A 15107-nucleotide genomic window follows, 5' to 3' on the forward strand; every position below is an offset into this window, starting at 1 on the left:
TATATGAGCTTCAAAAATGTCACCTAAAGGAGGGAAATCCCCTGGAGGCAGCCCCTAAATCACTTTGGGTGGTGATGACAGTTTCACACATGTGTGGACCTTGGCGAGTACGTGCATTTCACATACTCTTCCTCACTCTATCCTCATAAAAAAAAAAACCACCTCCACTGCAGGGATTCCCAATGGGCAGTTCTCAAACTCAAACCTGCACAGAAATCACCTAGGGGTTTGTTCCATTCAAATTCTGATTCCTTGGGCCTGGGGCTCTGCATTTCTAAAACTCCCCAGGCGTGCTAGTTCTGTGGCTCCCAGGACCCCACTTGAAATAGCAAAACACTAGAGCACAGTTTGATAAACCGCACACAGTTCTAAGGATTGAAAAGGCAAGAGCAATGAATAGCTCACCCGCGGTGGGGTTCAAATGAAATATTAACCCGCTGAAGATATTTTTTATATGGCTCTTTTATTGACAGTGTTCTACTGACACCTGGCAGGATTACAGCGGTAGAGCGTGCAGGTTAAAAAAGGCCTCTGAAGGAGCCCAGGAAAGGAGTGAAACAAGATCTACTCACGGGAGAAGCGGGCGAGGGGTCTGGAGGTCTTGTCTCCAGCTTCATTTGCAACTGGAGGAAAAAAAAAAGGCAGACAATGCAATAAGAACAAGGCACATAGTCCACAGAACACATCCAACTTACAGCTAACCCTCTGGTTGATTTGACATTAAACTATGTTTGAGGATCTTTGTAAGACAATAAAAGCAACTTCACTTCCCTCTTTCTCTTATTTCTGGGATTGCTCTCAATGTCTAAATGAGGATAAATGTCTTAATCATTTTGATGAGTGCATTTGAATAAAGCTGGAGAGGACCTAGACAATATCTCTTGTATCATAGTTTATTATGCCTCGAGGTGGTAACTGACTTGCACCTACGTGGTAAGAGGCAGGAATGCCTGAGTTCCAAACTGGTTTGAGCTTCCTCTTATCAGATTGTCTTGAAACACATAAATGTAAACCACCCCATAAATCCAATCTGCTTAGCACACAGGGGCAAAGCCAAGACAGGATTTTAGAAGGTAACAACAAGATTAGTTTTTTATGAGGAAGGCTGTTTAAATTTAGATGCTCCCAAACAGAGAAGTTTAAAAGGGGCAAGGGGAGTGGAATTGTTCAGAGAACTGCTCTAGAAAAACCTTACCCTTAAAGCTTCTCAGCGAGGCATTTCACCGTCCTCTGAAATGTCTCTATATAATTTATCATGTGGAGAGAGTCATAATGAAAATCCCCTATTTATGAACACCACCTTTGTGATTAAAAACAGAGATCGATCATCAAGTAGAAACACAAGTTTCACTCACATTAAATATCACTTTAATGCTCATAAGGATTACAGCTTGGTTGTTTTATGTACTCAGAGTAAACAGGCACAGATACTTGTGGTCCAGTTGAACAGAACACCCAAAGCAATTAACTGGAAAAACCTGTTCATTTTAGCTTACAAAAAAAAACACAACTCACTAAGTGGCAGAATAGAAGGGATTGCTGTAATCATGAATGCATGCAAAGCTGCAGTAGCCACACAAAAGAAAAAACCGCTTTGTAAACACTACATCAACGTGCAAAGAATGGAAGGAGTAAAAAAAAAAAAAAATCCTTTCACCCTCTCACAAAGGTAAAGATTTCACAATGCACTACGTGTGGACACATTTTAAAAGTTAATGGATCCAACCTGGGTCTACTTTTCTGTCATTTGCCTGGCCCATTGTCTGAGCCGGCTTTGTAGATTACCAACAAGACATTACACAAAACGACCAGCAGGGGGAGATGACATTGCAGCCTGCTCCTACTACCTCCCAGCATTTCAAAAAGAAAGAGGGCTAGAGAGGGAGGGAGAAGAAAGCCCTAGTAAGGTATAGACATGAGTTTCCCTGGCCTTGAGTTCAAATGGTTCCCTCTTCAAACACCATAGAACGCTAAGAAAAGAAAACAGAGCAAGGGTTTTTTTCCCAAAAATATTTGCTGCAGAAATTAATGAGCTGCTTTTAAAGTAGGAAAACAAAGACCACTGCCATTGCTGAAAACACTAGCATCCACTAAAATGTTCAGCTTGGAGAATGAGCATTTTCCCTGTGGGAAGGAAGGGGACACAGTGACATATGACAATTGCAGTCACAAATTCACATGCAGCAATGACTGTTTCCTCGTGCAAGAGCTTTTCCCTCCTCTACCCACCACCCCATCCAAGGATGGGAATTGCTGACCCAGATCCAAATCACACCAGGAGAGGCAGGAATCCAGATCTAGGCCAGTGAAGTATCAAGAGGATTGTCTCTACTCAGAAAGAAACATGCCAGTGGTATTATTTTCCTAAACGCAGACCCAGTGCCACATTCCCTTACTCCAAGGTCTCCAGTGATGTCCCAACACTTACAAGACCTAATCCAGCTAATGTGACCTGGTATGCAACACCTGGCCCCATCTAGTCTTCTCAGCTCATTCTATTTGCCAGAGAATCAACATGCTCTAAACTGACAATTCCCAAACCCTACACACACTCTCTCCTCCTCACTCTTGTTCGTTTTGCTCCCTCCTCACCTGCCAACTTCTACTCATCCTTTAAGATTCAGGTGGAGTCATTTATTTCTGAAAAGCTTCCCTGACTCTCACCACAACTTCTCCATCCCATTGATCTCTGTCCATACACTTAACTCCCTTCCCAGACCACTGGTTCTCAAACTTCAGCAAGGAGTCAGAACCATCAGGAAGGTATGTTTAAAAAAAAAAAAAAAAAAAAAAAAAAGACTGCATTTTAGTATTTGCTAAAATGTAAATTCTGATTCTGTGAATCTGGGGTGGGGCCTGAGAATGTGCATTTCTGACAAGTTCCCAGTTGATACTGAGGAGCTGGCCTGGGGACCATATTTTGAGAATAGCTCCTCTCAACTACAAGGTACCCCACCCAAGACAAGAAGCATAACTTTTCATCTTTGTATTTCCAGTCTTTCGAACACTGAGCAAGTGCCACGTAGAATAACACATAGGTCAATATTTTTAGAACTAAATCAAGTAGACTAAATCCATACCACTGCCACAGATGTCTTAGTAGACCAAGAACCTAAGACTGGCTCCCAGAGGACTATAAAAAGTCCCAGGTGTGTTGTTTGGCCCCACAGTGTTTTTAAACAATTAGTAGTCTACATTTAAAAAGCAAGAGATGTCAGGGGCACCAGGGTGGCTCAGTTGGTTAAGCATCCAACTCTGTATTTTGGCTCAGGTCATGATCTCGGGCCATGAGATTGAGCCCCACTTCGGGCTCTGTGCTGGGCATGGACCCTACTTAAGTTTCTCTCTCCCTCTGCCCCTACACCCCCCTCCCCCCAAAAAAGGCAAGCCAACAGATTTCAAATAAAAATTTAGCTTGTTGTCTTTTCTCAATAACTGAATAGCTATCCAGTGCAAGGCCCAGCAATGGATCACCGCCGAGACGCCCCCTCCAGGTGGTTCCACCTCCTGCCTGTTCAGAAGGCAACTCTGTCGACTGGCCCTGGACAATGTTCTCTATTCTCGGCATGGTCCACAAAGCAAATGAAAACAAAAACTGTTTAAAAGGCCTAAATAATGAGGGGCACCTGGGTGGCTCAGTTGGTTAAGCAGCTGCCTTCAGCTCAGGTCATGATCTCAGGGTCCTAGAATCGAGCCCCACATCGGGCTCCCTGCTCAGTGGAGAGCCTGCTTCTCCCTCTTCCTCTGCCTGCTGCTCTCCCTACTTGTACTCTCTATCTCTGTGTCAAATAAATAAAACCTTAAAAAAAAAAAAGCCTAAATAATGAAACTAAAACTCAATAGAGACCAACACTACAAAAAGAGGTTGTGGCCAAGCTTGCTGAGCCCTCTGTGCCCAGCCCACTGACTGCTCAGACACATCCAGGCTTCTCGACCAAAACAGGAGCCCTCGACCTCTGCTGTCTGCCCTTTATTTTAAATATATATATATATATATATACACACACACACACACACACAGAGCAAGTCCTTTTTTTTTTTTTTTTGACAGACAAGATCACAAGTAGGCAGAGAGACAGGCAGAGAGAAGGGGAAGCAGGCTCCCTGCTGAGCAGAGAGCCTGAGGCAGGCCTCGATCCCAGGACCCTGAGATTACTACAACCTAAGGCGAAGGCAGAGGCTTAACCCACTGAGCCCCAGGCGCCCCTATACAGCAAGTCTTAACAGCAAAGTAGATGTTCCATTCATCAGACCCAATTAGAGCTTGCATTTGGCAAAATCTCATAAAAGTGATTATGAGGATTTAAGGAAAGTTATCCATATCATACTATTGGGCAAAACACCCAGACCTGTATATATCATTGATTCCATTGACATTGAATTGTAGGTCTAGGCTGCATGTCTCCACAGGCAAAGAGAAACGAGTGGAAAGATGTGTACGAGATGTATTAATAGTTATTTCTTCTGTATGCTGACATCTAGGGAGATTTTTAACCTATTTTATACTTTTCTGCATAAACCTAATAGTTTATGTAGTCGTGTACCACGTTTATAATCAGAAAAATGTTTTATTAAAGGGATAGAAAATAATTAACTACTATTTGATATACATTAACATTTTAGATACTGTATGTGTATGTCTATTTATTCATACAAATTATGTTTTAGATTCAGTTTCCAGAGCAGTCTTGGATCACAAAATCCAGGGGACTTTCCATCTCTAGTCCAAGAGGACTCCCTCTAAGATTCAAGAGACAAGTCTCCCACTCTCCTCTACAAGAAGTTCCACACTTTCTAGGTCAGGGATTTGCAGCCCTGGCCACACATGAGAATTTCCTAGGGAACTTTTTAAAATCCTGATGCCTAGGCCACACCCTGGCCCAATGAAACAGAGCCTTGGGGATGGGGCCCAAGATTCATACCTGTTAAGGGGTCCCCTGATCCCCCTGAGCAGCTGAGAGGCACTGATAGTGTAACTTCATACATCGTTACCAAAGCAACATTCGGGAAGGAAGGTGTGGCTCAAATTCCTTCAAAAATAATCACCCCTACTCAGTTCTTCTTTTCAGGATGCTTTTGTTTTGTCATCAAAAGTCTGAACAGAGATATGCCTCTGCATTAAGAAAAAAATCAACTGTTCAGACTGCAAACATAATTGTGGGAACCTATTAGTGAGCAACTCTTCACATTGAGAAGGGTTTCCTATAAAATGATTTAGGGGCGCCTGAGTGGCTCAGTGGGTTAAGCCTCTGCTTTCGGCTCAAGTCATGATCTCAGGGTCCTGGGATTGAGCCCCACATCGGGCTCTCTGCTCAGCAGGGAGTCTGTTTCTCTCTCTCTGCCTGCTGCTCTACCTACTTGTGATCTCTCTCTCTGTCAAATAAATTTAAAAAATCTTAAAAAAAAAAAAAAAGAAAGAAAAGAAAAGATTGCCTCCAACTTCCACCGGTGTCCTGAGCACCAACTATAAGCCCAGCACTAGGCAAAGCTCTGGGGGGACTACCATAGTAGATTTCACTCCATCTTGACATACAAATAAGTTAGGGGGGAAAGGGATGCCTTTCAGTCTGGGTCTATCTACCATGAGGTTGGGAACTGACTTAAAAACTATAATGATGATGATGATGATGCAGATTCCTTGGTCCCAACTCAGAAACCCTGAATCAGAATCCCTCCAAGTAGGGACAGGAGTCTAGGTTTTAATCAATTTCCTCAGAAGCTACACTCCTATGAGAAAAGCAGCACTGTAAATGAAGTATGCCCTTCATATGTGTGTTATAGTGTACAGTCCCCACACCCCCAAAAAAACAAAATGGCCAGAAGCAAATCTGAAAGGAAGGGCTTGCCATGGAAACCACTGAGAGAGAGGCAGGAGAGACAGGAAGTTAACTCAGAACAGTGAGCACCCCAGCCCCTGGCCATGAGGGTGCACTGATGTCCCAGCTCAGCTGCGAACAATCCAGGCCATCAGAACAGGAGGGAGGGTGGTCCAAACAGTTGTGGTGGTGGCCTGGGCAGGTGCACACTGCTTTGTAACCAAAAGTAGCCCCCAAAACACCACCACCCTTGTTTTGGAAGCTCCGGCACCTGGGCGAGTATAAACGCAGCTGGGGTACCGGGTGCGACAGCCAAAGCACGGTTAGCAAGCGAGCCGGGAACAGAGTCTGGTTTCCTGAAAGGAAATCTGCCCAGTGCGTGGCCTGTCTGCTGCTTTGCCACAGTCTCTGAGGCCAGCCCAGGAACCTCTCAAGGGGAGGTGCTTTGGAAAGCCTGGTGGGCCAGAAAGCCAGGCACAAGGGACTCCCAGAGAAGAGAGCCTTAGAATGAGGTTCTAGACATCTTTCTAAGTTACTATAAAAGACGAAGCTCAAACTGCTCACATTGCCTTCAGCTTGCAAAAACCCAAACAACAGCAAGGAAAACTGGCTCGATGCTGGAGAGCAAGAGACTTGGCCCAAGATCATCACATTTGCTTAGTTGTCCCCTTCTAAGTAAGGCCTTCCATGATCACATGACTAAGATCACAACTCCCAACTCCTCCTCTTCCCCTGCGCCCATTCCCCTCCCTGCTCCACTCTTCCCCGCAGCACTGTCGCCTTCTCGTAGGCTCTGTACTTCCTTCATTGGGCGTTTTGCTTTCCTCCTGCCACTACAATGGATTCTCCGGACCAGCGCCAGAGAAGAAGGCCATGATCATGATCCCATGGTCGTGGTGATGTGAGCCAAACTCAGAACATAGATTCTCTACCCCACCCCCAATGCCTAAACACCTGGCACGCAATATTTATCATACAAGCTGATGACCAACCTTCTACCAACCTACTGCCCGGAGTACAATGGGTGCCAAGAATTAGAAGAAGTAGAGGATGAAGGTGGAAGGACGCTAGCACACAGTGAGCACTTCCATGGACTGTAGGTATCAATTCAGCCCTCAGAAACATTGGGCAATATTTATCAAGCCCTGACCCAACTGCAGGTACCAGGTAAGGCTGTGAACAACCCGTCCCGGCCCCTGCCTTCATACCGAGACTGCCGTTCCCACATGAAACGTACTCAGGCCGCTGGAATTCAGAAAGGTCAGGTAACTTTTCTAAGAACCCACAGTTGTGTGGCCAAACTCCAATCCAAAGCCAGGTGTACCTGGCTCCAAAGTCCATGTTCTTTCCATTTGGTTTCTCTGCTTTCCAAGAGGGGCAGGCACACTGGAGCCATGCTCCGGAGAGGGCTGCACCTAGAGAAACGTCTTACTGAGGCCTGCCCCTCTCCCTCAAGCCCCTAGCCGCCCCCAACCCCGCCCCAAAAGCCACCTACTGGCCTCCAGAGAGTGGAGGAGGCCACCTGCCCGGGACCTCCTACCTGGCGCAAGCCCAGAGACCGTCAGTAGAGAGAGGTCCTTCTGTGAGGCAGGTGCAGGCGCCAGGACTCACAGCAATGGCATCCAGAAGAGGGAGACACAAAGGAACGACATTCACTGCCTTGTAAGAGCCCCAGCTACCAGCTGACTCCCCAACCCTCTTATATCCTCCCTAGGGTGAAAATAGGGACAAGGGAATAGGAACAAGAATCAAATTCACGTTGGCATGAGAAGCACTACAGCTCACAAATACAGCCCCAGGAGGCCTGTTCTCTTTAACGGGGGAAGCAACTGACATTCCAAGGGGTCAAGTGACTTGTCCAAGATCAGACCAGAGCCGAGGAGCAGAGTCGGAAACATACCCGTGTCCCCCGCTCCGAGCCCAGCATTCTCAGGAAAAGGGATGTAGTCAGTCCCTTTAACTCCCACACGGTGGTGTGTTTGAGGGGGGAAGTAAAGGGTCTGGCTTCCTTTTCCCCCCTGCTGGGTTTGGTAAATATCAATGCCTGACAACCCCAGGATCCATTTTAAGCACAAAAATGTAAAAGTGGTGTGTTAAGGAGGCTTCTGAAGCCCAGTCTGACGTATGATCAAAGCCTGCAATGGGTGGGCCGGGGGAGGCTGGAGGGGAAGGCGGACAGGTACATGGGAAAGTGCGTCAGCTTACATGGCACATCAAAGAATAGGGCCACAACATGCCTAATTCACAAAGATAACCGAGTTAAACACTTATCTAAAATACATTATTGGGGTTGCTTAAAATGAGAAATGCTAGCTGTGTAGTAACTAAGGACCAGACGAAGTTCTGCTCATTCATTACCTAATTTTATCTTCACAACAACTCTCTGAGGTTATTGCTATTATTTTCCCGTTTTCTAGATGCGGAAACTGAGTCTTTGAGAACTTGAGTAAATTGCCTGAGATGAAACTAGTGAGTGGCAGACCTGGAAACTGAATCCAGTGCCCCATTATTCCAGAGCCAGTGCTCCTGACCCCTGTGCTGCCTGCCACATCCCAGCACCTGAGTGTTACCACTGTTTGCTGAGCCCGACTACCACCCAGTCCTGGTAGGAGAGGCCCTTGTCTCCTCCCCAATTAGCCTCAAGTTAGGAGCTCACAGAGGAATGCACACTGCTCTCCTGTTCCTTACACAGAACAGAGCTCTGCAATCCAGCTGGAATTGGTGCCCAAATGACATAAAAGACATCAGCACCCCTCAGCCTATTCCTTCCCCCTGCCTTCTATATTCAGAGATGCTCAGCATCGCCTCATTATACCTTCTGGGCCAATTTGGCTGTCAAGTTGACTCTGAATCAAGCTCTTGCACAAAAGAAAATAAAACCAATTTGTAGTGATGACTCAACAGGGCTGATAATTTGAGAGTGGCAGGGATGGTGCACCTTCCAGGCCTTTCTCTCTTAAGGTAACGGGCAAATCCTTACAGAGGGCAAGGCTTGCTTGCCAGAGGGCAGAACGGCTCACTGGTTCACTCAGCCTGGCGTGCCGTGAAACACAGACAGAAGGAAAATTATGCAAGCCTTTGCCAACCTGAGAAGACTGCTTGGAAAACATTTTTCCTTTACTTTCTTTTTTTTAATTTGGAGGAATGTGGGTCATATGGGAAGACTCATGAAATGAATTTTTCTTCCCTGGCCCTGAATTTATACATTTTTTAATTTACCTATATCCTACCTCGTTCCACAAATTATATTTTATTTCTATTTTGCTGTAGGCACCAATCCTTTATGGAACAAAACGGGATATTAAGAAAAAGTGAAATTTATTTATTTCAATCACTTCCTTGCTTCCTTTTCCTGATCCCTCTTTCCAAGTTGTTGGGTTTCAAACTGACTTTTCAAGGCTTCCTGTGACTTAGATCAAACAACTGATTAACCTCTGTTGAGTCCCCACTGGATCCCCCATTTCCTGTTGCTATGCTGGATGCAAGGATGGACATTACTGGCCCATGGGTGGCCAGGAGTCCAGCTGAGACCCAAAGGTCGGGCATGGAGTTTCCTGACACAGATTACTGGAATTGTTACAAAATAAATGTATCACGGTGCTGGTATTTCTGTGGAAACCACCTGGTCAAGGTACTGGACCCTAACCTCACAGAGCCTGAGGCCAAATTGGGGAAACATAATATTAATACATGACCTGATCCAAATTCTGCCAAATGCTAAATGAAAGGTCCTTGTTCACAGAAGAACAAGAATCAGAACTGTATGAGATTAAAACCCAATATCAGGCTGGCTGTCCAAACTGTTCACTAACTAGAGCTCACTCCAGACAAGGCAAAGAAAGGTATAGAGAAGAAGAGCAGGGATGCGAAAATGTCTTACACCCCCACATCATGCCAGGAGCTGGAAGGAACTTTACGTCCATAATTTTCATTAATGTTCACATGAGCCCATGAGGTGAGTATTATTATCCCTATGTTCAGATGAGGGGACTGAAGCTTAGGAAAGGTAAGTAACTTGTCCAAATCAGGGCCAGTAAATGGGAAAGCTGGGCTTGAAACTGAGTTCTGTGAGCCATTCTGGTCCTTCCTCTACAGTTACCAAAGCTGGAATGCATGTTAAAAGGCGTCCAATTCAACTCTGCATGTCCTGCTTGGATCCCCTACAACATCCCAGAGAAGAGGATGGCAAGCTCATGCCTGAATCACCGCTAGGGATGGGAGTACAGCCCCTCTGGAGATAGGCTCCTCCACCTTTAACCCGCTGTACAATCTTAGAGGGCTCTTCGTTATGATGAAACATTCGATGACAACTGTCTTGACCTCAGCCACTTAAGTCCTCTAATCCCCAGACTGACACACCCAGTCCCCCCCTCATTTGACAAAAATAACTGGAGGCCTTCACCCACAAAAGTCAAGTCACTTAAATCATTGCCAAAAGAAGAGAATATATGTGTGTCTTTTTTTTTTTTTTTAAGATTTTATTTATTTGAGAAAGGGGGAGCATGAGCAGGGCAGAAGGGCAGAGGGAGAGGGACAAGCATTCTCTCCGATAAACAGGGAGCCCAATGCAGGGCTCAATCCCAGGACCCTGGGTTCATGACCTGAGCCGAAGGCAGAGGCTTAACCGACTGAGCCACCCAGGTGCCCCTATACGTGTTATTTTAAGTAAGCCTCAGTCATCCATTGCTTGAACAACATTCGCCTTCAGGTGAACAACATTCACCTTCACAGTGACCTTCAGGCTAAGCCAGATATCCATCTTCTCAGGAGACAAAGGGCATCTGGGAACCATCTCCTGGACTATATAATCAGGAGCTGTCCAAGACTGAGTATGTTCCAGAAGGCCGCTGTCTGAAGCACCTCACCTCAGACTTTACTATGCATAAAAATCACTTGAGGATCTTATCAAAATGCAGATTAAAAAGACGTGGGGCCTGAGACTCTGCATTTCAAACAAGCTCCCAGGTGTGAGTCCCGGAACCGCACCCTGAATAGGGAGGCGTTAAAGGACATAACCCACTTGGAAAAGGAACAACCAAGCACACTATCTAAGAGAAAGCGCCAGCATGGTTTTGAAAACGTACACTATGGAATCTAATGTCCAATTCCCTCGGTTTCTTTCAGCAGTTTTGTGAGAAAGAACTGTTCACAGCGTCACTTTGAAACCTACTGAAGGACGGACGCTGAGGGTATGCATGTGAGAAGGGGCCCAAGCAGAGAGGGAGACGGAAGCTCAGCCCCTCCATGGGCCTGACAAAGAACAGAGCTGAACCAGAACACCGCTCCCCACCCCGAGCATGCCACCAGCAGGGTGCAAAGCCCAAAATGAGCCAAGAGCTCCCCAGTTCCCAGGTAAGAAGTCCACATCCAGGCGGCACTCGCTGGAGCTGCTCCGTCTTCATGCATGGTCCTTGCAGGACCCTGAGCCCCGAAGGGCTGGCGTGCACACTCAGCTCCCGAGCTTGGCTCAGGCACGCGCTGCCGGCACTGTTCTGTCCAGCAGCATAGATCATCATGCTGTTACTGACCAGCTGCAGGCTGAGCCAATCAAAGGCTTCAAACAAATAAAACTAGTCACAGGTCACTGTACCCTTGGACAGGAGCTCAGATGCCCACTGGGCTGAGCTCCCCACAGTGGAGCCCATATCTGCCCAGACAATTTCCCTCCAGCCTTGCGCAGGGCCTGCTGCACACATGGCAGCTGAGTGAAGGGCTGGAGAAGGAGCGCAGGAAGCCAGGTCCGGCCATGAAGCCACAGAGGCCCTGGGACAGAGACCGGCAGGCTGCCAGGACCTCTCCTCCTCTGCAGACGCCAAAGAGCCCCACTTCCAACCCGGAAAAGGCTCCTGGCTTGGCAATTTATCTTCTTGACTGGACGGAAGTTTGGGAACTCTTTGGGGTAGGGAGAGTCACAAATTGGAGGCAGGTGTACTGAGTTTGGCAAGCAAGTGTTCAAAAGTAAAAGGTCTAAATTCCCTTGGGAACAGCTGGCCACCGTGGCATGAATCCCTGATGCTCACACCAGCCGGGCTGCATCCCAGCTGCCTACATGTGCATTAGGACTCTCAGACGGCACATGGCCAAAGAGGACTGTGTTTCTCCCAGAAATCTTGCTCTTCCCAGACTTTCTCAGCTCGGTAAATGCCACCACCACCTCTCGGCCCTCCTTTCCCCACCAAAGTTGATCAGGACAAAAATGTGTGAAGTTATATAATTTCCATTCCTTCCATCATACCCATAGCCCTTCTGCCAATAAGGCCTATAGTGCTTACCTCTAAAATATCTCCTAACTCCTACCACTCCTTCCAGCCCCTCTCCTAAAACTGGGGCCCAAGCACCCAGGGTCCTTTGTTTAGAAGACCCCAGCATCATCCTAGGCTCTCCCATTCTACTCTCGCTCCTTCTCCGTCTGCCACCAGTCCATCAGACTGCATGGCTTCCCTGCTTACATCCCTCCAGCACATCTCCCTGTGTTCAAATCACTGCCTACACATCCTTCCCTAATCTAACCTCATCTCCTCTCATCTGCTACTTGACCACGTTGCCATAGCCTCCTTTCTCCCTCCCAAAGCCACCAAAGCTACTCCCACGTCAGTGCCTTCTCACTTGCTCCTCCTGCTTGGAATGCTGTGCTATACCAGTAACAAGGATTCCAATAGCGTCGCTCCCCTTCCACGACCTTCCATGCCCAGAGGCCAGTCTAAACATTTTACAGGTGCTAACCCATGTGGTTCTCTTCACGACCCTAAGGGGTAGTGCTGTTGTTATCTCCACTTAACAGAAGAGGTACCTGAGGCACAGGGAGGTTAGGTGACCTCCCTAAGGCCACATAGCTTTTAAGTGGCAGAACCAGATTCATTACTGTGCAGTCTAGTTCCAGGGCCTTGCTCTGGGCTACCTCATACCCTGCCTCTTACAGATCTCATCCTTTGCACAGCAGCCCCTCACCTTTCAGGTCTCCACCCCAATGGCAGGGCCCCAGAGCCTTCTCAGACCCTCACCCTCTCTCAAGCACCTGTCGGTATCTAGAGTTAAAACACTTCTCCATCACAAACATGGACACTAGAGGGTATAAGCTCCCGGAAGGAAGCTTCCAGCACCTTTATGTTCTGTACTCCCAGAACTCAGAATTGTGCCTGGCCCAAAGCCCCCTCAGCAATAATGAACCAGCCCACTGCCTAGCTTGTTACTGCCTGGCCTCTGAAGTCCTCTGAGTTTTCAATCCTCCATCTTGTCATATCTTGTGTATTATCTATAATCTCCCCACGGCCTGCTCCACAGGGTACTGTCCGACCCCGGGTGCCAAGGTCCCGCACACTGTGGCCCCAGCCCCCTGCTCCGGCCTCAGACCCCACCATTATCCACATCCTGAGTTCTCTACCTGGGGTCCCACTCTGGACACTTTTCTACCTCAGGCCTTTATTCATACCCTTCCTCGACTTTCATGTCCTTCTCCCCTTTCTCCAACTAACGGATGCCCATTCACGCATCACGAGCCAAATGCAACTGCCCCGAAAGAACAAGTCACTCTGTGATCCAGCTCCTGTCCTCCTGACACCAGCTTCCTGTCATGACAGGTGGAGAGACTGCAGGCTTTCCAGCCAGACGGACCTCCTCTGGAATGCTGGCCCCTCTGCTGTGTTACCAAACCTCTCCAAGTCATTTTCCTCATGTGCACTTTTAAGTCACAACCCTTACCTCTCAAGGTTGTCCACGTGAAAGCTGAAATGTGGGAAACACTCAGCACCACCTTAGCCCACAGTCATGATGAGACGCCCAACGAAAGGCAGATGATGGGGTCAGTGTTATTTCTTTAAGGCCTACCTTTCCAACAATATGTGTGTTCCATGAAAGTAGGGACACACTCTTAATCCTCTTCCTATCTTCACAGCTACGTGCACACATGACACATGAATCTCAGTAAACCATCTTCTGCAGAAATGCAGGAATGGTATCTTGGGATTCTGGTTCCAGATAACTCTGGGATCACAGGGGGTCAAAACCTTGCTCTGGTCCTTTTGTTTTAGTACTCATAAGGAAAAAACTGAGAGATGGACAAAAACTATGTTTTTATCTTATGTTAGAACTTATGTTCTAACGGGATCTTATGTTAGAACTGACTTAGAAAAGGAGGCGAGGAGGACCCAGTTGTGGTCTCTGGGGGCAGGTAGCAGAGGACAAGCTGGAGATGAAGAGCACTCCCAGGGAGCTGGCCGTTGGTGGCCAGCTCTATTAATTAAGAAAAAAACTATTAAACCATACTACAGTCTACTGGTGAATGAGCAAGAGATGAGGCATTAAGGGCAAACTGATCATTACTCGTTTTCAGAGAAGGTGGTTGCTCAGCACGTCACGGCCGCCTGGCTGGATGAAACTTCCACAGCATCCCCACTAAGAGGACATACTGCGGTAAGGGGAGGAAAGGTGGCCGCTGTGCTTCTAGAACGCACATTACAAACCTTCAAGGGACAAGCCTGATTGTTTTCCTCTGTCTCCCTTTGTAGTTTCTACAGAATTCCTTTTTTTTTTTTTAATTTAAATTCCATTTAGTTAACATATACTAATTATTATTAGTTTCAGGGGTAGAATTGAGTGATTCATCAGTTACATATAACACCCAGTGTTCATGACATCAAGTGCCTTCCTTAATGCCCGTCACCCCATCCCCCACCCAACGCTCTTCCAGCAGCCCTCAGTTTGTTCCCTATACAATTCCCTCTTACTCTTCCCAGCACACACACTGAGCTCACATCCCCCAACTGCCTGCTGGACTGTGGTAGTTTTCACCTTCTTCCGCATAAGGTTTTTCTGCTAATGAGCTTGGAGTCTAGTTAAGGATTCGAATGAGCACTGTGACAGAAAAGTCCAGGGTACTCTCAAGAGAGAGGAAGGTTGTGGGGGTGTATATTTTAGCTTAGGGAAGCAGAGTAGAGCTCTCTAACGAAATTAAATATAAGCTCGTGTTGAGATTTGAAAAAATACACTGCCTTAGCCTCTCCCCATTTCTCAGCTAGCCTCTGCACAGCCCTGCAAAAGGGAACCTAGAAAGAAAGGACAGAGGGAATGGGAACAGCCAATGGCAACAGTTGTGTCTACTTGTTTTGGGAAGGGTGTTAGCAAAGCTGTGTCATGAGAGTCATTTTCATAGGACTGCAGACCCTGATGGTCACTGTGGTTTATCATGGTACAGAGACAAAGCTCCGGATTCAGGATTCCAGGGCTCGATGTGAATGCCAGCCTCTCTCTGCCTGGTCCTGACTCCCTCATTCAGCCTCTAAGGGCCAGAGCTGC

At 47.1% G+C, this 15107-nt stretch overlaps 1 protein-coding gene across 4 annotated transcripts in view; it reads right to left on the minus strand.

Moving 5' to 3' along the window:
* The window catches only part of PDE1C (phosphodiesterase 1C), a 518030-nt gene that overhangs the window by 429245 nt on the left and 73678 nt on the right, over positions 1-15107 (minus strand). For all 4 annotated transcript variants that reach the window (XM_047694803.1, XM_047694810.1, XM_047694804.1 and 1 more), the window contains exon 2: positions 573-623. In XM_047694803.1, the coding sequence (XP_047550759.1) occupies positions 573-623 (51 nt within the window). The remainder of the gene's footprint in view (positions 1-572; positions 624-15107) is intronic.

This window comes from Lutra lutra, chromosome 11, assembly GCF_902655055.1.
Source record: "Lutra lutra chromosome 11, mLutLut1.2, whole genome shotgun sequence".
Lineage (NCBI taxonomy): Eukaryota > Metazoa > Chordata > Mammalia > Carnivora > Mustelidae > Lutra > Lutra lutra.